The sequence below is a fragment of the Melitaea cinxia genome, chromosome 9 (genome assembly GCF_905220565.1).
Source record: "Melitaea cinxia chromosome 9, ilMelCinx1.1, whole genome shotgun sequence".
Classification (NCBI taxonomy): Eukaryota; Metazoa; Arthropoda; class Insecta; order Lepidoptera; family Nymphalidae; genus Melitaea; species Melitaea cinxia.
The window spans coordinates 13055000-13078746 of record NC_059402.1 but is presented as its reverse complement, the minus strand read 5'-3'; the positions used below and the strand labels follow the sequence as shown (position 1 = coordinate 13078746).

The window sequence follows — 23747 nt, the reverse complement described above, 5'->3', positions numbered from 1 at the left end:
TCACCTTACTCACCAACAGGAACATAATACTGCTTGAAAACAGTATTATTTTGCTGTGATCTTCTGTAAGGTCGAGGTACTACCCCAGTCGGGCTGCTCCATATTTTGAGCAGGAAATTCCTGCTGTGCCCTACCTCAGTTAAAGAGTGGACCTATATATAGCTCGTTTTATGACATCGTCGTGATACCTGGCAAAGAAATATTGCTAGGGTAAGAATAACGAATGATCGAGCAAAGCTTTGTTGATTGCCCCAGTCTGCTACTTTTCACAATAAAGAATATAGAGTATACAGGAGCTACGATTGTAAACTTTCTATGACATTATTATGGTGGTATTCTCGACTTTAGGATTTAATTAATTCGAACGACAAGTTTGCTGAAAGTAACATCTGTTTAACTTGTTTGATTAATTATTATTTATTCATTAATATTTTACTGAAAATACGTCTTCTACTGTCTACGGGAGACAGTAATTTCATTAAGGTTTATTTCATTTTCCCTAAAGGTTTTCAACTAAGGCTTAGTTTAACAAAACATAAAATTTCGCTTGTTTGGTCGATCAACATTTAGATGGTAAAAGACAATAAATGTTTGCCTCAGCATTGTAGGTGTGGACTTTCTGTCCGGCCTGTTTGTTAATCGATAATTCTAATTCGACATCTGTTACTAGCTACTGTATATTTTGTCAGTATTTCATTAAAAAAGGTATATCAAATCAATATTTGAGGTAGTATCACAATATTTCAGTTAAAGGTCTCGACCGCAAAACATTTTCAAATTATTTGAATATCTTACATGCGATTTGTAACCTTAATTCAAGGGTATTAGTTTGTTTTTTCTTCAAATTCTAAAAATAAGGTTTTTGAATTGCCGAATTCGATGCTTAGCAACCGTTGCGTAGCAACCTCTATTAACAAGCTAAATAGCTGGAGTGCTTTTTGGACGAGTATTTTTAAGATATTTCCAGTCTTTTGTATTGAACAATAAATAGATACATAAATAATTTATATAATATGCTATTTACAATTGCTATGCATGCGTGTATTGTATATTTAATTGTTTATGTAATGACTAATGAAAAGGGCGTCTCATGTACGTTTCTTCGGGTTCACATTTATATTTTCGGTCTTTATATTAGTCCTATGAGTCTTAGTACGATTTATTTTATAGACTTTGCTCCATCCTGATATTGTAGTTTTGTAGTAGCGACGACATACAAACGAATCTTTCAGTTTATAATGGTATCGATTATGATTGCTTTTAAATTTCAACAGGCGCATTATCTTGTGCTATGTTTACGGTTTGAGAGTCTACGTTTCTCATTAGAATCAAATTAACTTAGATGGGAAATGTAATGTAAACTAAAGTTGATATAGAACTAATAAATAATAATAATATTAATAACTATAATATACTTGTACAACGGTGGGCACCTATAAAATAACATAACTCAAGAAAAAAAGTGATTGAGGGTATAAGTAAAATACATCACCAAATAGTACGTTCTAGAAGATAAATTACAATGCAAATAATTATTGGCGTTTATGAACGAACTATAAGTGGCTCAGAACGCTTGTAAGCATAGTTAACGGTCTACGTATTAAGTACATGATATTTTCATAGTTTTCTAAATGTAAAAAGGGATTTTGATTCTTTTAGAAGTATGATTAGGTGGCCTATTATACGTTTTGGAACTTTCTTATATTTTTGTTCTTTTACCGTATAAATCAATGTCTTCGAATTTTCATCATTTTATGAAGTTTAGGCTTTTTCTCGTATGAAAGTTGTTTGCGAAACTTTATTTTAAATTTTCTGAGTATGCAGACGTAGGTATATATAATGTAATATAGTTATAAATAGATAGTTGACAATATTTATAGAGTTGACATATTTTCATTATTTTAAGTTCTTCGTGAAGTTTATTTGAAGGTGTCATGTAGACGTAGTTAAAATCTACTTTTGAAAATTTATTTTGTGACATTTGAAGTAATGATAAGTTTAATTTAGCTGTAGTTTCCCAGAATTATTTTAGGTAATTAAAATGGGGCTTTACTAGGCAGTTGTATATAGTATATCGGACACTTTATGGTGATAATCTGACAATTCCATACAACATCCCCATAAGTTAAGTTATTTTAGTTTTAATTCTCTGAATGTGAGGTTGTCATGTCAATTTACTATCTAAAAATAAGCCTAAATATTTTTCTTGTTCTACTTTGTTTAATGAAATATTATTATCGTTAATGGTTTTCGATATTTTTATTTTTTGGTGCATCAAGTAATTCGTTTTTGGTATATTTATGTTAAGAAAATTGGACTAGACTGGACATAATGTGTGTTACGTTTAGAAAGTCTAAATATTTTGTGCTTGTGGCTATAAGGTCATTTATTGATCTTCTTGAGTAAAACAAGCATATATCATCGGCCTATAACGTGATATCACCCGTGAACCATATCTCCGAAATGCTGTTTATGTAAATCCTAAAAAGCAGATAAGAAAAGTATAAGTTAATAACTGAAAAAATAACTAAAAGTCTACTTTTATTATTTTACAAGCAGATATATATATTATGTACATACTCTTAACTTTAATTTTATTAGACTCTATCTATGTTTTTAAAAGAACTATTTTGTTTGTTTGTTGTTATTTATAAAAATTGCAGTTGTTAGGTTCACCTTAGTAATGATTAGATATTTATATTATTTTTAAACGAGATAGCCTATACAAATATACATATACTAATATAAAGGCTCAGAGCGAGTAAAACAGCGAAGGCCAGCCATTACAACATATCTTTCATGGCAGTAGGAGGATTAAAGGAGACCTTTTTCTTCGTTCGCTTAATATGATTTTGTTTAAAGCAAAATCAAATATTTACTTCGGGAAAACCAGGAAATCGTACCGAGAAATTTCTTAGAATACATCGTCAAATTCTCGGTCTTCTCTCAAGGTAAAGATCGTTCGAGGGTCGTTCACAGATTCATAAGTCAATTATTGATTTGAATAATATTACTTCTGTCGTTTCTAATTAATTTATCGGTTTAATTTCTGTATTGAAATGTTTTGATTTCAACGAATAAGATGATAAAAACTTTTCAACAAAAAAAAAAAGTTAAACCGCGGAAAAAACTGAGAAGCAATAAACAATAAACGAATTTTATTTTACCTTATTAACTAAGTTCCTAAACTAATGTTAGTATACCTAAGTAATTTTTAGTCGGCGCAAAACATGCGAATTAATTTATTATTAAGAGTGTCGCGTGCTGCCTGAAAACGCCGAGCGTTCACGAAGATAATGTCAGCGAGACAGCAACCTGAAAAAGACACACTTTGGTGGAAAGGATCGGTAAGCGTCTTTTCGAATGTTAATGTTTATCGCTAGAGATTTTACGTTGTATTGTTAATTTGATTTGTATTGGTTATTTCTTTAAATTTAAGGTAATCTAGTTATCTTTGCTCATAGATTATTTGGCGCTGACTCGAAATTTCTTAGGTATACTCACATTTATTGTCAAAAAGTTTTTATTTTATAATTTTTTGTGGTGTGGGTAGGATGGGGATACTTAGAAGAATCTAATAATGACTGAAAAATACATTGCTCAGGATTTAAATCGGTGGTGAACAATAAATAAGTCATCCCTATTTTCCCGCCTTTTTGGGTACGAATATTTTTTCAAATTTATATATTACTAGCTTTAGGGTATAACCCTAACCAATAAAAAAAAAGAGTTATCAAAATCAGATTACTCTGTAAAAAGCTGAGCGTATATATAAAAAAATATACTCGTCGAATTGAGAACCTCCTGCATTTTTTCCTCGGTTAAAAATGACGAGTAACCTACTCATAGGAGATTACATAGAATTATTCTCAGATATATAAAAAGATTAAAAAAAAATCTATAATTGCTAAGTTAAGCGGTGTTCATTTTTGGAGATTTCAACTTTTTGTACCATTTTATGATATATTAAGCACTCACCTATGTGTGATTCCGCGTTCTTCTAAGTGCTGCATGCCCAGAGCAATTTGTAGCGCATAGTCGCGCATAGTTGCGCTGTCAAGCTGCAATGCTGGTTCAGCAACGTAATGGTCCTTGTTTTTTGGTTGAGGAGCATCAATGTATAACTTTCCATTCGAATTACCGTACATGGGCGGATCCGAATCGCTCAAGTTTGTGTACTCCGCTGAGAATAAAATAGCAATAACCCAATTAGGCGTGTTTGATTTGAATTTTTATAGCGTAAAGTATACATGATATAAAATGTCCAAAATCGATTTTCGATGTTATAGTCGTATTTACGTCGAATTTATGTCGTGATGAATCAGATCCTCATAATTTTTATTTCAAAAATAAATGATGACTTAATTTGAAAAGAAATATCTAACGGTACAAAACAATTTGTTACAAAAATAATAAATGTATATTTATAAGTTTTATTTTCCGATTTTTTGAATTTGTAAATCTCCTGAAGTTCGTAGTAACAACTGATTATTGCTTAAAACTTTAGGCTTTAAGTTTGCTAATCATCAGAAAAAAAAAACCAGCCCCTAGAATAATTTATTTGCAAAAACTTAATCAAGGGTATTTTACTTTAAACAATCGTACGAGTAGACATCGATATAAAATTGTATCGTCATATCATAATTATACATTAACACGCTAAGGTTAAGATGTTTGCCTCCCTTTTTAATCGACTTCCAAAAAAGGAGGAGGTTCTCAATTCGACTGTATTTTTTTTTTTTTTTTTTTTAATGTATGTTACATCAGAACTTTTGACCGGGTGGACCGATTTCGACAAATTTTGTCTTAATCGAAAGGTGGTGTGTGCCGATTGGTCCCATTTAAATTTATTTGAGATCTAACAACTACTTTTGAGTTATATCTAATAATGCGTTTTTACTTGACGCTTTTTTCGTCGACCTACGTTGTATTATACCGCATAACTTTCTACTGGATGTACCGATTTTGATAATTCTTTTTTTGTTGGAAAGAGGACATCCCTAGTTTGGTACCATGATAAGGAAACCAGGATCTGATGATGGGATCCCAGAGAAATCGAGGGAAACTTTTGAAAATCCGCAATAACTTTTTACTGGGTATACCGATTTTGATAATTTTTGATTTAATCGAAAGCTGATGTTTATCATGTGGTCACATATAAATTTTATCGAGATCTGATAACAACTTTTTGAGTAATCTTTGATAACGCGTAGTTACTTGACTATTTACTCGTCGATGTAATTGAAGTCGGTTTTTTTGTCGTTTGCGAGCAAACACAATTATTAGAAAAAACCTCACAGTAAATCCACATAAATAATATATAATTTTATAGATAATTGCTTGCTCTGCCGCTATTAATAAGTAAAAAAAATATTATTGCTTTTGTTTTTGTAAATTAATAAATTATTAAAATAATATATAGGTATGATGCCTTTAAATTTGAAAGAATGTCCACATGATTGACGGTCGGTAAATTTTTTACTTATTTAGTGCGAATTATTCACACGGGTATTGCTTGTAGTCATATGAATTAGTATTTAGAAGCGATAACATTAAAAACAGTTTTCAGTTCAAGAAATAAACGGAATCAAAAAAATTAATTTGGTAAGCTTCATAATTTTTCATTTGACGCTCCAGTTTTTCGCAAAAAGGGGAGTGTTATAAGTTTAACGACAATTCCTCTCTGCAGCATCGTAGCTCTCAAATGTATTGACAGCTTTGGATGTGCCTTTTTTATGTTAAAGCGAATTTACTTGTGGTGGTTTTTAGCTATATTTAATAAAAATCGATCCAGCAGTTTGACAAAGTATCAGCTTTCAAAATAATGTAAGACATTTTCTGCATAAAATTTAATAATTAAGAAGGTGGGTTTTATTTTAATTATTTATTAATAATCTTTATTAATATACAAATTAAATATTTTAATGTCACCAAGCAATACATACTGTCCGCTTCTGACGGTCGGTTAACTCCGCGTTCTGGAGCACTTGCATTTGACTTCTGCTCATCAATATTTCTCCTTCCTCTCGCAGCTCGTAGTAGAGTAAGCAGGTCTCCTCTCGGAGCATGTTCCAATAACGCTATTAGTGGTACCCTTCTAGTGCAACACGCTATCAGTCTGATTACGTGTTTGTGAGAGCCAACGTGCTTTAACATAGCTATCTCACGAAGGAAATCTTGTATTTCCTCCTCTGAAGCATTGTCTGTAAACGTAAAATAATTAATTTAATAAAAGCTTTATTCTTTTAGTCCAAAATAAAAGTGAAAATAATTCTCTAAGTACAATTCTTCTGTCATTGTTTTAAAAGCCACTCAAATGTTATAACATTTTGTCCGACAGAACAGTTATTTTTTTGTACCAATATCAGCTTTTTGCAAATACTGCGTGTATTGATGAGTGTACAGATCGATATTTTTTTTGTTGTTGATATATGCTTCTTTTCAACCATTTTTAAGTTGCCCCACTTTTAGCCTTGCCCAATTTACTCTACATTACGACGTAATAAATTAAATTAATTAAAAATTTGACAAAATTAAAACAGCTACCTATCTATACATATATACTTATATAAAAATTGTTTGTCCGGGCTAATTTTCAAAACTACTAGAGCGATTTCAATGAAATTTTGCACAGATTTGTAACTTTGTCCAAATTAAAATATAGGTTATATTTTATTTCGATGACTAGATGACTGCGATATTTTTATTGCAAAATTAAAAAAATATATATGGCGGTACGAAGTTTGCCAAGTCAGCTGGTATTATTATATACATTTATAGCAGCTCAGTTTTATAATATATATATATCTCTTACGATTTATTCATCCGTACACACAAACAAGTAAATAAATTATTAAATATTTAATAATGAAAATTTAAAAAATAGACTTACTAACGAGATGAACGTATGTTTTTATATATTTTAATACGAGTTTGATATTGTGAACTATTAAGAGAACCACCAATCTTAAATTTCTGTATAAATAATTTATATTGAAAATGAACGTAACTATTATTAAAATTTGTAATTATATACTATTTAATTATTCTCTCTTACGAAAATTATTTTTTAATTTATAAATTAAATACCTAAATAAATTAGCGAAGAAAAGGGAATACGTATAACAAATTTTAGATAAAATCTTCTAAGTGTTTTAATTTTTCCGTTTGAAGTATACTTTGGGATATAACGATTTTACTGAAAATACAAAGCGTTGTTTTTTATAGTACCTATTGTATCAATAGCTTGCGTTTTCTAGATTATTCTGCTTTCACCTTCCGACTTAATAGTTAGGTAGCTAATGACCGTTATTTTTGGCAAATATCAGTAAAAGTCTGGAGGTGAAGCGACTGCATAATTATCGTCTCTATATTCAAATAGAAACTAGTGGACTCGGCAGACGTTACCCTGCACGGAAAACAGCTACCAATTTTGATTGCTTACATACCGATAGCAGCGCCACCTACCTGTTCCAATTAAGGTTAAAAATAACTACCCTATGTCCCAAGTTGGATCAAATTACAGATGTTTACAAAATTTGATGAAAATAGGTTCAATAGCTTCGGAGTTTATCTAGAACAAACATCGTGACACGAAATTTTTTATATATATAGATAACAAATAAAGACAATGTGAATAAAATAAACTCTAAAACTGGAATGTAACAATTGCACTGTGCTGTGAGACTAGGTACTATTAGTATTACACTTTCATTTCCTAGACATCTTTATGTAATTCTAATTGTACAAGCGAAATTCATTAAGCATTGACTCCGTGTTGAAAATATACGTTTTGTCGTGGTGTAAGTACCTAAATAGCGGTAAACAAATGACTTTCCTAATTACTTAACTATGTTCTTAATTGCGTTCGCCGATATTCTCGATTTCTTGATTTAAAATTCTGGTCTTCTTCAGTTATCGATTTCACAAATTCTGAAATTTTCGAATTTTGAAGACATTTCTTTCGACCTTTGACTCTTCGAAATCTGATCACAACAAATAGCTCATGCCATCTATTATTATACGAACATATTGAACTTGTTAAAATTTTAAATGCTAGTAATACTAAATCTTTCAACATTGTAAATTTGAGTTTATTTATTAATTTTCAATCTAAATATTTCATTTGTGTAACAGATCCTTCAGCACTAATTACATTTCGGTTAGCAACAGTTTAATTACAGCAAAAATTTCGTACGCGACCTTGTTCTCTCGGTAATGTAACGAGATATTTTTTATATATTTTATTAATTATAAAATTAATAGTATAAGTAGTAAGTGTAATTAAATCTCGATAGCCTAGGTTTCAGGATTTTTGAAACATTCGAAATTAATTTGAAAAACGTATGAATAAATTTTTAATATAATATAATAAATTTGCCCTGTGGTGTCGGCCGAGTAGAATAGCACCACCCCCTTTCTTCCCGTGGGGGTCGTAAAAGGCGACCGAGGGATAAACCTGGCTCAAAATCATCAGGGTCCTGGAGAAGGAAAACTTCATTTGAAACCCGAAATGGGGTCTCCGTCAAGCATTCGTGGCATAGCTCTAAAATGCGAAATACTTCTGCAGCCGGTTCTGTGGGCCTAGCCAGTGAGGTCGAGAGGGTGACGCAGAGCTTAGGTAACTCTGTGTTTTCCTGAAGAGTGTCCTAGGCAACACAGTGTCTTTCTGATACTGTCTAAATCGTCTGCAATAGACGGATTAAGGCCAATGATTGATTGATTGATTGAAATTCTTAATATTATTGATACTTCTACAATAATACTATACTCTACTACACCCAGTATCAAATTCTCAAAGAAAACTAACGTAAAATAATTACAAAAACAATTTTTTGTTCGAAGAGAACGAGAGAACCGAAAGAAAATATTGATCCATCATACTCTAATGTTAGCTACTTCTAAAAATTAGATAACGTAAAACTCGCTTTACGTTCGATTGCTACATCCGTGCAATATAAACAGAATAATATTTACCAGATAACATTTTAGCGGCCACTGTGATTGTTTCACCTCCAGTCATGTCGAGCTGAGCGGCGTGGACTCGTCCGAAGGCGCCGCTGCCGATAAGCGCACCAAGATGCACCCGGGAGCGACTCACCTCCCACTGATCAAAGCCAGTGTAATCATCTGGCTGTATAGATAACATTTTATATGTTAGTATTTTGAAAGAGTTCTACATGACAATTATTATATTATCTTTGGTACTAATAAAAACTATTAAACCAATTAAATTGAAGTAATTAGAAAGAGTTTTTTTTTAGGGATTCGACGACGTTTTGGCGCAGCGGTCACAGCAGTTGCGGGTTCGATCCCCGCACATGACAAACATTTTTATTGCCCATGTAGATGTTTTTCGTGGTCTGGTCGTTTGTGCTTGTGAGTTTGTGTGTTTCCGGACCCCACAAAGTTGTGTGTGTGAGTGTGTTGTGGCCGTTGAGCGTGAAGCGTTTATTATTTATGTATTTATATTATTTTGTCTCTAGATTACAAACTAAATTTCAAACTTTTTTTAACTTAAATAAGCTTATAGTAAAAATATAGGTACAGGCCGTAAACAATATACCTACCACATAGAGCGAACGATAAAAGCACAATGAAGGCAAATGAAACTGACCGCAATATATATTTCATCTATCTAGTTTGAGTGATTATATTAGATTTTTTACACAAGTATTTGCTATATTGAGTTATGTATTTCGACCCTTTTGGTATCGTCTGTTATAGAATTTACGCGTAGTAGATGAAATTAAGTTAAGATAAAATTAACTTTCTCAAGAACTTAACTAAACCATAAACGAATCGAAGGAGATAAGTTAAGGCTTTTTATTGTTACTAGGCGTACTTTACCTTTAATATTATCTTACTACGATTAGTTCGACTGGAAGAAAAGAAAAACCTAGTTCGCAAATGAAAATGTTTAATAATAAATTTTTTATTAATATTACTTTACATGACACGAGCTTCGTTAAATCTAAATAGGAAAATTTGTAAGGCTTTATAATGAATAAATAGTCTGGGAATTTCATTTATTAAAACTTTGAAGGATTCCATTCGAATTGTAAAACATGTTTATGAATAAAGGGTGGATTTAAAGAGCTTCTTTAACTTGGCTTTCACCCGGCTTCTTCCGCATTGTTTTTTTTTCTAACATCAACAGTACAAAAAAAGTTTGTTAAAAATAAATTAAAGGAAGAGAAACCCGAAAGGACGATCGCGCTATAATGAACAAGAGCTTTTTGTTGTTTTTAAAGGAATCAATTTAAATCAGCAAGTCGAAATAAAATTAATTTTAAAGAAGATGTATCTTAAGATATATTCTATAACAAAAATTATATACACAATTTAATACTACATATATAATGTATAGAAACACCGCTACCAGACAAAAAAGAGAAACAATAAACAAATGACTATAAAAGTTAAACTCAACTCCTATATGTGAACAACTACAAAAACACAACGAGAATGTTACAGATATGAAAGGGATGGTACCATAAGAAAAACAAAAGTATATTCAGAATAATATAATATGAATAAAAAATAAAAAAAAAAATAAAAAAAAAAACAAAACAAAAATCCTACAAAATAACTACTTTTTTTTCCGCGGGTCGCGGGTTCAATTCACGCCTAATTTAAGGTGTAATATTGGAAATTACAGATGTATTATTTCTATGATATTTTAAAAAATATTTTCTTATAACAGTCGGCTGTTATCTATAACACAAGCATTAAGTTGCTTACTTTAGGAACAGACAACCGTGTGTGTAAGTTATAAGATATTTATATATTAAAGAGACGATAAAAGTTTTTTTTTTTCTAAATTACGATTATATTCATTTCATTAAAACTTTGACGCACGATCTGGAAGTAATAAGTGTTATCGTGCTTTTGACTCATGTTTTGTTCGAAATCAAAATGAGATTAATTTAATATAATGCGAATGTTTCTGACAGTTCCAACATCCAATTTCACGTTCAATACGCGTAAAACTTATCCAATTTTATCGCGTCTGAGTAATATTGATGAAAATGAGATACTTTATTATTTACTTTAATATAAGGAAATTACGTATACTTAATGCTTAAGACATAAAAAATGTTCGAGCAATTCGTCCTGCTGAGTTAACTGGGAAGGGACTGGTCCACAAGTTAAAAGTCGCTCGACATGCAATGAAACGGGCTATGCTTGGGGTTTCTCTCAAAGATATGATTAGAAATGAGACTACTCGTGAGAGAACGAAAATAACGGACATAGCCCACAGAATTAGTGAGTTGAAGTGGTAGTGGTCTGGTCGCTTGTGTCGTAGGACCGATGGCCGTTAGAATTGACGTGTCGTATTTATTTTATTTCGTTATTCATTATTTTATAAATATTTCCTTGTCAAAAAAACTTTATACATATACAAGATCTTCATTTATAACATGCGATCTATAAGCGATCTTTCTTATATACAAAAGTTACCTCAAATTCCTTATGTACATAGAGCGGGCTTTCTTCCATCTGACCTCGACATGGTAGTTCACTGTCTCTGTTGATAAAATATATTTTTATTATAATACCTATTTTATTAAACATTTATTCTTAATGTATAGAATATATTTTTTTCTATTAGATAGATAGATAGATAGATAGATACTCTTTATTGTACACAACAACAATCAACACAATAACATATTACAAATAAAAAAAATAAAAATAAAACAGTGTACAAAGGCGGTCTTATCGCTAGAGTAGCGATCTCTTCCAGACAACCTTTGGGCATATAGGACACAGCGTAGTGAAAAAGCGGTAGGGAAGTGTATGCAGAGAAGTGACAATTAGTGTCACCTAGAACAATATCAACTATCGAGTACAAATACACATACATATACAGCACAATACATACATACATACATAGATACATACATACAAACATATACACATATATATATATATATATACATATACACACATACACACATATATATATACACAGACATACATACACATATATATACATACGCATAAAAATACTATACCTACATATAAACGAAATACATATAATATGAATAATAGCATAGAATACAAAATACAAGTGAAGCGATACTCCTACAATATGTTATGCAGAGATAAAAACAATTATGACGTACTAAGTGACAAATAGTGCGCCTTGAGGTATTTTTTAAAGCAAGACAGGGATTGGGCTTGTTTTATAGGAAGAGGTAGAGCGTTCCAAAGTTGAACAGCTTTAACTGAAAAGGAATTGGAGTAAAAAGAAGTAGTGTGAGCTGGGGTTTCGAGCATCAAAGTAGACTCAGATCTAAGGGTGCGTTCGTGTGTATTACAAAGATACTTGAAACGCTCCTTAAGGTACAGAGGTGTATCAGAATGAAAAAGTATACAATATAGTAGCGAGAGTATGTGAGTATTCCTGCGAAAGCGAATCGGAAGCCACTTGAGACAACTGCGAAATTCGGAAACGTGGTCATATTTGCGAAGACCAAATATGAACCGTATGCAAAGATTTTGAAGGCGCTCAAGCTTATTTAATTGCTCCTCTTTAAGATCAGGATAGCAAGTGTCAGCATAGTCAAGAATTGGTAGAAGGAGTGACTGTGCTAATGTAATTTTGGTAGGCAAAGGGAGGAAATATTGCAGTCGTCGTAGTGATCCGATAGCTGCAAATAGTTTACGGCTCATCTCACTCAGCTGAGGTGCCCAAGAAAGATATCTGTCGAAGATAATTCCGAGGTTTTTGACTGTGTCGCTGTAACTGATTACGGCGTTGTTATAAACGACTGGTGGTATAAGTGACCAATCTATTCGACACACAAGTTTAGGACTACCGATAATAATGACTTGACATTTTGAGGGATTTATGTTTAATCCGTAGGAGTTACTCCATCTATATATGTTCTTCAAGTCATTATTTAAATTATATTTTTTTCTATTAATTTTGTAAAGTAGAAAAAGAAGGAAAAATAAAATTTGTTATTATAACAGCGATGGATAAAATTATTAAAAAAAAAACTCTTTTGTTTTGTATTTTAAGCATTGTGACATTTATAAATATATTCGGCTAGTCGCCATTTTGGCGTTAAGTTGAATGTTGAAAACTCTCGATCGAATGACTATATTGATTTCTTTATTTTATTTTTAGATTATTCACTTGATATCGGATGAATAGAATTTCATCTCAGAATGAAACGTAATAAACTGAAAGTTTGTTTAAGTGTTTTAAACCTTGAATATCGACGCTCGGACGCTCACGTGTAACCTTATGATTCTTTGAGAGAACCCTTTCATTATCGAAATGGTTTATTCAAATTTTAGCTTATTCAGATTCATTCCGAGGTTGACTCTGTATTTAGATAGCTGCGCTATTTATTTAATTATGGTTCAATTGTACTTATCAAGCGAGAGTGCAAGGCGTTGAGGCATTTTCGGACATGAGACGTCTATGATGACCTGTCCTCAATTCCGCATAGGGATCATAGATGGCGCTACCTTTTCGTAATAGCATCTCGAAATATCAAATAATTGCTAATTATAAAGTTAAATCAGAAACGGAAAGGTTATTTTTTGTTTTATATAAAATATTTGATACATTTTTTTGTTATAGATATATCGTACAAAGCCAGCCCTGCGGTCACCAACCTGCCTGGCCAGCGTGGTGACTATGGGCAAAACATATGAGTTCACGCTATTTTTGGCGCGAACTTGTGGAAGCCTATGTCCAGCAGTGGACTGCGATAGGTTGAAGTGATGATGATGATGATAATGAGATATATCGTATATAAATATAAATTAAAAAATACATTTTACTTGTGGAAATCCCATGACATAATAATTGTAATTTTATGAAAACAATAAAACTTATTTAATTTATGTCACGAGTTCTCACATTTCAATGAAATAATCAAAATATTAAGACAGACGCTTTATAGCTGTATCGTAAAAAAATCTCATCACGAAAGGATTAGAACTGTTGCTACATTGAGGGCACCCCGTCACTAGCCAGTATAATACGTAACTGAGAATTAAGTGATGTTCAGGCATTGGTTAAAATTATATCGATTAGAAATAAGTTGACTCCAAAAGTGTTGGACTTTTATGACAACTACAGTATATAGTAGCACTTATGGCGATATGCGTATCGATAGTATTAGGGCATAGTGTATTTGTTACAGCAGTACGCTCACGCAGTGAGGAACTAAATTATTTAATTAATTAAATATTAATATTCATAGGAAAGCATCTCAACAAGTAGTCAAGTAGGACTTTAAAGATGTCCAGTCTTTGAAATATTATGTAGCTATATAATAACTTGCATAGGACTACTTACTTATGTAACATGTATTAAATTATTATCCTTAAAAGTATTTAATAACTACAATATTCAGACAAAAAAGCTATTTTTATCAAAATATAGCTTAAAATATCTTAAAGATGAAAATAACTATAATAATTTTATAATAAAATTTTCTACGACGATGTTCTGTATCGACGTTACTTAAATAATTAATTATTACATAAGCCATGCAAAAAATGTACAAATTTTTTATTGGTATATCGTTACGATTATTCATCTCATCACTATGTTCGTGTCATAGGTCATCTTTCACAGTAGTGACGTAATTATTACGTAATAAGTTGCTCACCGTCCGTTCACACGCATAAACCGATCACAACTGACTTAAAATCATACTTTCTACAAATAATTTTGAATCTTACTTAACTACAATATGGTCTATTATAAAATGGTTTTTATAAATCATCTTATTTCATAAAACTTAATTTTTGCATTTCAAAACTAATCTGCTGAACGATTGTATACTTTATTTTTTAAATGATAGAGTCTTAAGTAGATGTCTTTAGGTGTACAATTAATTTGTGATTTCTGTAGTAGATGTTAACATAAACATAATATATCCAATCACCTTCCCGCATCTCTGTTATTGCATTACACGTGTACTTTTCCTTATAATATTATTTAAGTAATTTTATACACTACAGATTTATTCAAAGAAACGAAAGTCAATCAGTATTCTAAGATATTAGTACAATTTTGTTAAAGTTTAAAGAGAAATTCGCTGGCAAATCGAAAGCCAATTTTACAAAGGCGGTACAAACTTTTACTGAATATTTAAGTGTAAGTTAAACGATAGATATATCGTCAAGAAGGACATCTAAATATGAAATATGATTTGTTTTATATTGTATGTTAAGTACATTAGTCCTGCTGAGCTGAGCAAATCTTCTTATAATCCTAAGAAATATTGGTAATACTCGTTTCATTTATAAAATAGATTCCGCTCTTTGGAAAGACGGTTGCGATAACAATATTGATATAAAATTTGATCAATTCAGACAAACACGAAGAAAAAAAATGACTATACTTATAACGATTTCAATATAAACTTTATTTTATGCTTGAAGTAATGCGCATACGTTACAAACTATGTATATTAGGAGGTTGTTAGCAAAAGTACAACTAATAAGTTGTCTAACTTAGGAATATAATACGACGCGTTGGCGCAGCGGTCACAGTACTGACTGTTGCGTTGGTGGTCGCGGGTTCGATCCCCGCTCACGACAGATGTTTGTATTGGCCAGATGTTTGTCGTGGTCTGGGCGTTTGTGCTTGTGTATTGTGTGTGTTTTCGGACTCCCAACACGGTAGAAAATCCTACTGGGGGCCGTTGAGTATGAGGCGTTTATTTATTTATTTATTTATTTATATTTATTTATAATCGCGACCGTGTTTATGTTATTATACATTTAAGATATTATTATATATATCTTATCAGTATATTTATAATAAAATTAGTTTTTATTTATTAGGCTTTTCATTGAAACATTACATTTTTATATAGTGAGTAGTAACATAATATTTTATTATTATTAATAATTTTAGAAACTACTAACAAAACTCATCAATCAAGTTATATATTTAATAATTATATAATGAGGACCAGCTTTTTAAAATTTGTAAAATATTTTTTGTGTCGTAAGCAAATGTGGTGAGGAAAACAGATTGCCGCAAGTAAAATAAACGAAATATACTCGTGAATATACAAGCTTGCTCCTAGAAGACCCGCTTAGCGGATTAAGTTCTTATCCTTCTCTTTCAGATGTAACGTAAACTATCAAATCTGTAAACATTAAATTTAGTACGTAGGTTCCTATCTATATTTAAATAATGAAATGTTTCTAGAGAAAAATTTCTAGCATATTTATCCCAAAGAAAATTAAACAGAGGATGAAAATATGTATGACAGTCCAACATTTATATGGCTAGTAATAAATGGAACTTCTATTACAAAGTAAAATATACAAATTATATTGTTTTATGAGATTTCTTATACATTATGAGAAGTAAAAGAAACGAGTGTGCTTTAGACCACACGACTGCAGTAAAACTTCTTTAGCTCCATCTAACTTATATCTCCCTCTCAACTTCCGTTCACCTCGCCCGATCACACTTTTCGTAACGCTAATGCGTGACAACGCATTCGCCAGCTTGCTTCCCAAGTCAAGCGTGCGTAAGCGTTTTACTTCAAAAAGTGTGTGTTTGCAATTCACACACGGCAGAAGTGAAATTTCCGAAAAGTAACGTGTGAGAGATTTTTGATTTCATTCTCTCCTATACATTCACGTGTTTGTTTCTTCATTGTGACGTATTTTCGTTTCGTCGACTTTCAAATCGCAACGTTTCTTAAAAAGCTTCACTTCAAAAAGGCCTAAATTGAATTTTATTCCTTGAGTCAAATTAAGTTAAAATTAAATTAATTCAGGCTCTTAATTAGAGAAGACTTAGAATTGACAATGTTATCCGTTGACAGAAACAGATGACAGAAATAATTATGTAAATTTGAAAATATTGAAAGTATGCCTACTTTTTATGAAAATTTTACCACAAAATTTGATTTTCTCCGCGATCGATGTTGTAGTCAACGGTTTTATAGTGGTACATAGCAGTCATCCTGATGGTATCCTGCAACGCCAGGAGCATTACAAGCGCGTTGTCAACACTAGCCTCTACCCTCCCTAGGAGCTTTGGCCAACCACCTTTCCACATAAACATAGCGTTACTTGCGAGTAATATTATGTCGCTGTGATCTTCTATTTTGGTTTACGTACTTCCCTAGCCGAGTTTCTTCAGATTTTGAGTAAGATATTTCCTTATAAGGTAATATTTGACAGATCGCTTCAGCCTGTAATATTCCACTGCTGGGTATAGGCCTCTTTCTCCACGTAGAAGAAATATCAGAGCTTAATCCACCACGCTGCTCAAATGCGGTTTTGCGGATATATTCCCTACCTACCATTGCTATCAGAACGCGCAGGCGCTATTTGATTAATTATACTACTATTTACTACTACTATACTACTACTACTATATTATTTTGTAATTTAATGTTGAGCTTGTAAAATTATTCTTAACCTAATTTTAAACATCTCTACAAAGTTGATGACATTCACATACTCTGCAATCAATAATCATCTATTAATAACTTGTTATCTCAACACAGGATGCAGTAATCAAACTAGATCGAATCACCTCAATACATAATGTAACCTACTTTCGTAAAAGGAGATGATGAGTCAACGAGTAGGATAATATTGTTACGGCCTGCGAAATTACCAAATACGATCTAAAGTACATACATCTAGATCTGCACCGTTCACTTGCCCTTTGACTTTATTCTCTGCAATTCATTTCGCCTACGCTACGGTTTAAGTTACAGAATCTTAGAGGCAAACAGATTTATTTGATTTTTTATTGTTTTTGTAATTATTAGAAGATTTGTATGTGCCGTCGATTTTAAAAATCTAGATATACTATATTTTTTGCAGAAATTTGATAGATTTTTATATTTGTAGGCAATCTTCTTTAGAATAGTTGGGATTTAAAACTCGATTAAACGGAAACTTGTCTGTGAATAAATGTATAGGAGAGAATGAGAGAAAATTACTACTCAAAACGCGTATAGATCTTTTTCTCGAGGCCGTGATATTATCGATAGAACAAATTGCAACGATCTACGAAGGTATATATGGTATATGGTAGAAATTTCTGAAAAGTCGTAGGAAGCTACGACTTTTCAGAAATTTCTACCATGTGTGAATTGCGTACACACTTGTTTATCATTTATTTAATATGAGTGTTGTGATAATTATATGTTTCTGAAAAAAATAAAACGAGAATAAATACATGAAAAGTCAAAAATGTTGCTGATATTCTCGAATAAAAAATCTCAAAACCACATCGATAAAATAAAAGTGCTTAAATACAATCTTTTTGGAATAATTAGGTGGGTAAACATATTTTAGATACATATATTTTTACATATACATAAACAGAGTTCTACGAAGATCCTATATATAATTTCAACTAGAATATCTCGCTTTTCATTTAAATTTAAATTTTAAAATAAAAAATCTGTTTCTCAATGACATCTGTATTTTCGAAAATTAAGCTTTATTACTTTACAGACGTAAAAGTTAGCTCTCTCTTTATATATTAACATAATTATAGTTTTGATTGTACCACGGACAAAACGACAGTGCAACACATCGTGGCATTCTCGGACTCGATGCGTCTGAGCATCGCGTATCTTATGATCTGTCCTCGATCCCACACTAAGGGTATCATAGATGGCGCTACCGTTTCGTAATAGGCCGTTTACTGAGAGCTTTAAAAATTTAAGTTTTAATATATATTAATATATAATATTATATGCGGTTAATTTAATAGAAGTTTGTTAGTAGTAAAATGATGTTGGTAGGTAAATGATATTCCCTAATTTTTTTCCGAATTTTTTACTTACGAGAAAACTTTTAAAAACCTTTTAAACATTATAAAAAATAGATAATTATATTTCGTTACTGTGAGAAAGATTTTCATACATAGTCTTCTTTTTATGACTTTGGTAAATGCATTTTGACTGTTCCATACTTAACAACAAAACAAACAAACATAAAACGTTGATTAAATTTCAGGTCAGCAGTAAAATTAAATGCCATCCGCACTACCACTCAAACCTCTCACTAATTTGCATAATGTCTCTGTAATTACCGGCTAAGTGATGTTTTAAATGAAAAAAGAAAAAGTAAATGAACGTAAAACACTAAGATAATAATTGAAATGTTTTAATTTTACGGATGGAAGTACAATTTTATTCGTGTCCGTTTTATTTTAATAAATTCGTTGTCATTGTTATTTTTTCATTGTCACGTTTTTCAAATATATTTTTTACATATATAAATGAAATATGAATAAATGTTGTTTGTTTAGATATTTTTATTTGTATTTTGCTTATTCAATAACACAGCATGAGTATAATAATGCAGACGAGCTTACCCAATTACATACAGCATAATTATGAAATATACAATAGATTTTCCAGCAATTTCGCGAAAAATATTTGGTTATAAAAATAATTAATAGTTTATTTAACAACTCAATACAATGCAAACATTTTGAGATTTTTGAATAATAATAAAAGTGAAATATCTCTAAGACACGATTATATGACTCGGGGTCATTGCCATAGAAAACTTGCGAAAAAAGTGATCAATGCTCTCAGTCACAAATATTATGGGAGAATTTTATTTTAAGAACTAATGTGAATTTGATAAGCCTTTAAACGTCTCATTGTCGGGCACAGTACTATTCCGTGTAGGAGAAGGGTTAGAACTTGATCCAACACGATTTTTCACTGGAGGTAAGGAATAGAGGGCCTTTTTGCTCCGAACGATTATCGAACCCATGATAGTATTATTATAGAAATAGAGTAGAATTAAATAGAATAATAGTATATAATAGAAAACGGGTCAATTTTATTACGATTTATTTCGAACAAGTCATGTTCTAAATTTAACATTTCGTAAAAAAAAACTAATAGTTTTCGGAATACAATAAACGTGATTAATACTGTCACATGATAAGTCGTGGACAATTGAGGCCATCATATTATAAGTAATAAGGTTCCTTATGTACTAAAAGACGACTCTTCACGGAAGTGTAGCATTATGTTACCAGAAGATATTTTCACTCTAATCAAAAGTCAGCAATGATTACCAAAGAATACAGGAGTCATTTTTGAATATCATATCAAAAAATGACCGTTCCAGCGGGGATCGTTCCATAGCTTAATTGGCTAGAGCGCCGACACGGTCAGTCGGAGACGCAGGCTCGATCCCCGCTGGAGCGGTCAATTTTTGATATGATATTAAAAAATGCTTAGAATTCCTAATGTGTGGGTAACACAAAAATAAAATCGTAAATACAGGAGTCACGTAATTCTTGAAGTATCTGGAAGCGATCACCGCATTTAATGTTCGTCTTGAGTTGTATACACATGTAAGAAGCAATGCATTAACCTCTTTACTTCTATACAATCGAGTAAAACACACAGCTTTGAGACTTTCATTTAGCGTTACCGGACACGAATGAGACGCGGTTCTATATACATAAATTTAGACTTATCTGAAGGAGTTTGCATATATACATATATCAACAGACTAACAAACCCACGCGGTTTCGCCCAAATTTTTGTTTGTTTCTTGTATTCATCGTGTAGTGATGTAATAATTGTAATATATTATGTTTGCGCTATATATTTACATTTTTTTTCTTGATTGGACAGGCTTTATTAGTTCTCAATATAAATTAGGATTTATCGTAAGGATTTTGGATATACATAGTTATAAACACTCTAAAGAACACATGCAGCTTCATCCACGATTATCTATACAAATAAATAAAATTGGAGTGTCGGTTTTTAATATTAAAATAACCGCTTTTTACCAAATGCATATGGATGTACACGATATATATACCAATTAACATTTTTTACTTTTTGTCTGTCTGTCGGCCTGTCTGTTTGTTCCGGCTAATCTCGGAAACGGCTGGATCGATTTCGACGGGACTTTCACTGGCACATAGCTGATATAGTAAGGAGTAACGTAGGCTACTTTTATTTAAGAAATTATTTATTTTATAGCTCTGCGAACTGAACAATAACTTTTTCGTTAAATTCCACGCGGACGAAGCCGCGGACACATCTAGTTATATTATATTACGCTTCTGTTTTTCGAATCGTGATGCTTTACAGCCCATTGCGGAATAAACGAGTTTTATTATGTTCTTTACATAGATTGTGACTTATCTTTAAGATTTCAGATATACCTACTAATTATAGCGCTTCTGTTTGTCGTATTGTGGATGCTATATAGCCAACTACGTTCCTCCCATATAAACGTCATTATAAAAATGTTTTTAATCAATTCATTCGATTAAATAAATCTAGGTGAAAAACACACTTTTTCTTTTTTTATATAAGTATAAATGTGCTTGTTCAGAAATATTTGAAACAGTTAGTTAAAATGACGACAGTTTACTATGAGGTCATTTTAAAGTGAATAACGTCAATCCTTATTTGTTCCTTGTGCTAGATATATTTACTAATGATATATTGGTATTTTTTTTTTATTAAAAAAATGTTATAATTTATTTCACCAATTTTAAAACGGAAGTTATGTAACTTGGCCATTAAGAATAAAAAAGTATTTTTGAAAATAAGAACATAATGAAACTATCACATAGTGTATAGAAGAAGATGTATAGAAGTTGTATTTTGTAAAATGGTATCCTTTTCTGTGCTTAGAACTGGAAGGTATATATTAATAAAAGCTTTTTATAGTTTTCTAATGTCTTTCAATCAATTAGTTAGTGGAACTCTTTTTTTTTCATATCACATACACACACAGTCGTCTGTTCCTATGGTAAGCAACTTAATGCTTGTGTTATAGGTAACAGCCGACTGTTTTAAATATTTTTTTTTGATAAACATACACAGAAATAATATATATATTATATTACACCCAGACTTAGGCGGGAATCGAACCCGCAACCCGCAGAACAGAAAGCAGGGCCACTACAAACTACGCCAACGGGCTAGTCATACTCATATGTCATATGGTAGACATGTGAATAGTTACTGATGATAGCTTCAGTACAATTGAAAGAGAGTTTAATGTCGGTTATAATGTTTGTCACGTTTTCGATTCCCGCTAGATACATTCTCGTATTTACATGAATATTTGTTAATATAACAAGGTTGATGGGGCAGCGGATAGAACATGTGCATCTTATACGAAAGATTGTGGTTTCGCAGCGTAAATTAAATTAAAAAAGGAAGTTTTACTTTTAAAATATCTAGCATTTGAAGGAAACAATTATGAGGAGTATATTTTAGGAGAAATTTAGAGAAATAGTTTTTATCCATCCATAGAACAGCAGCGTGACGTCACATGTTCTAACTCTACTTAAAAGGTCTTTGTACAGCAGTGGGATATTCGCATACACGGTGGCAGCTATGTATTGTATACTTAGTACGTTTAATTTTATTTTAACATTTTTGATATGAGCCTTTATTCTAGATAATTCTTTTCCATGGTTGTTAACATTATTTGGATTCGTTTTTTCGGGATTTACACCATGTACCTTTTTATATTTGAGGCTCCGATATTTCGGCGCAGTTGCATGCGCCATGGTTACGGAAGAACTGTTTCTGAAAAACTGAAAGAAGTTCTTCCGTGACCATGGCGCATGCAACTGCGCCGAAATATCGGAGCCTCAAATATAAAAAGGTACATGGTGTAAATCCCGAAAAAACGAATCCAAATAATTCTTTTCCAATAGCGTATAAAATGTTAAAATATTATGTAAAACTGCGACTAAGACCTAGTTTTTTATATGAAAACATCATTTTTGAGCAAAAATAACGTTATATATTCAATGCTTAGATCATACTCAAAAGAATAAATTACCAGTAAAAAGAGAACCATCTTCAAACACGCAACGTTAGAAAATGTTTCCCACGATATTACGCATTTCGATTTTATAAAAACATACGTAATGCAAATTTTAATTCAAATTAGTTCTCGACGTATTAGTCAAAATGACATAAGAGGCTTTCACTCCGAGAACTTCGACAATTCCCACCCTTTGATTAACATATAATACCTCAGAGTCATCAAATATATTATATAAATGAAATGAATCACTCATATGTATGTCGGTACCAAACATGCGACTGCATCGCATTGGATATTTTTATTTTATTGTTTTTTGTTTGTATTCGTTACTGGCAGTTTGAGGTTTGTGCAAAAGAAAATTAAAAACAAATGATGTAACGAAGTTCACTAGGTAGCTTGTTATATATATATACGTATATGAGAAAAAAAATGAATTGTTAAACATGTTGCATAACGCTATACTCGAAAACGGTTGTATCAATTCTGTTTTTAGGGTTCCTTACGTTAAAAAGAAAAAACGGAACCCTTATAGGATCACTTTGTTGTCCGTCTGTCTGTCAAGACCCTTTTCTCAGGAGCGCGTATCAAATACTCAAGCCTACTGTCCCTTATATCCGTGGAAAAATAAAAACTTTAAGCCAACGCAATAAAAAGATACAGCCGTTTATGTTGCTAATTTTCGACAATCGCAAGGGAATCAAACCTACTACCCGTGAACTCAGAATCCTGAAATTTGGTACGAAGCAACGTCTTATAGCACAAATTTTAGTTACATCATATGTATAATAAAAATAATTTTAATAATTTTAGTACGGAACCCTCGATCGGTGCGTGAGTCTGACTCGCACTTAGCCGCTTTTTTAAAAGTTTTCTTATACTCTTGAGGAATGAAAAATTAAGGAAGTTGTGGAGAAAACGAAGAAACGTCGTTTAGCAGT

The 23747-nt window shown here is 31.6% G+C and overlaps 1 protein-coding gene across 1 annotated transcript in view; it reads right to left on the bottom strand.

Moving 5' to 3' along the window:
• The window catches only part of LOC123656154, a 135028-nt gene that overhangs the window by 2611 nt on the left and 108670 nt on the right, over positions 1–23747 (bottom strand). The window contains exons 10-13 of the mRNA XM_045591861.1: positions 11464–11528; positions 8977–9133; positions 5946–6203; positions 3979–4183 (exon numbers count right to left, since the gene is read on the bottom strand). Coding sequence (XP_045447817.1) covers positions 3979–4183; positions 5946–6203; positions 8977–9133; positions 11464–11528 — 685 coding nt within the window. The remainder of the gene's footprint in view (positions 1–3978; positions 4184–5945; positions 6204–8976; positions 9134–11463; positions 11529–23747) is intronic.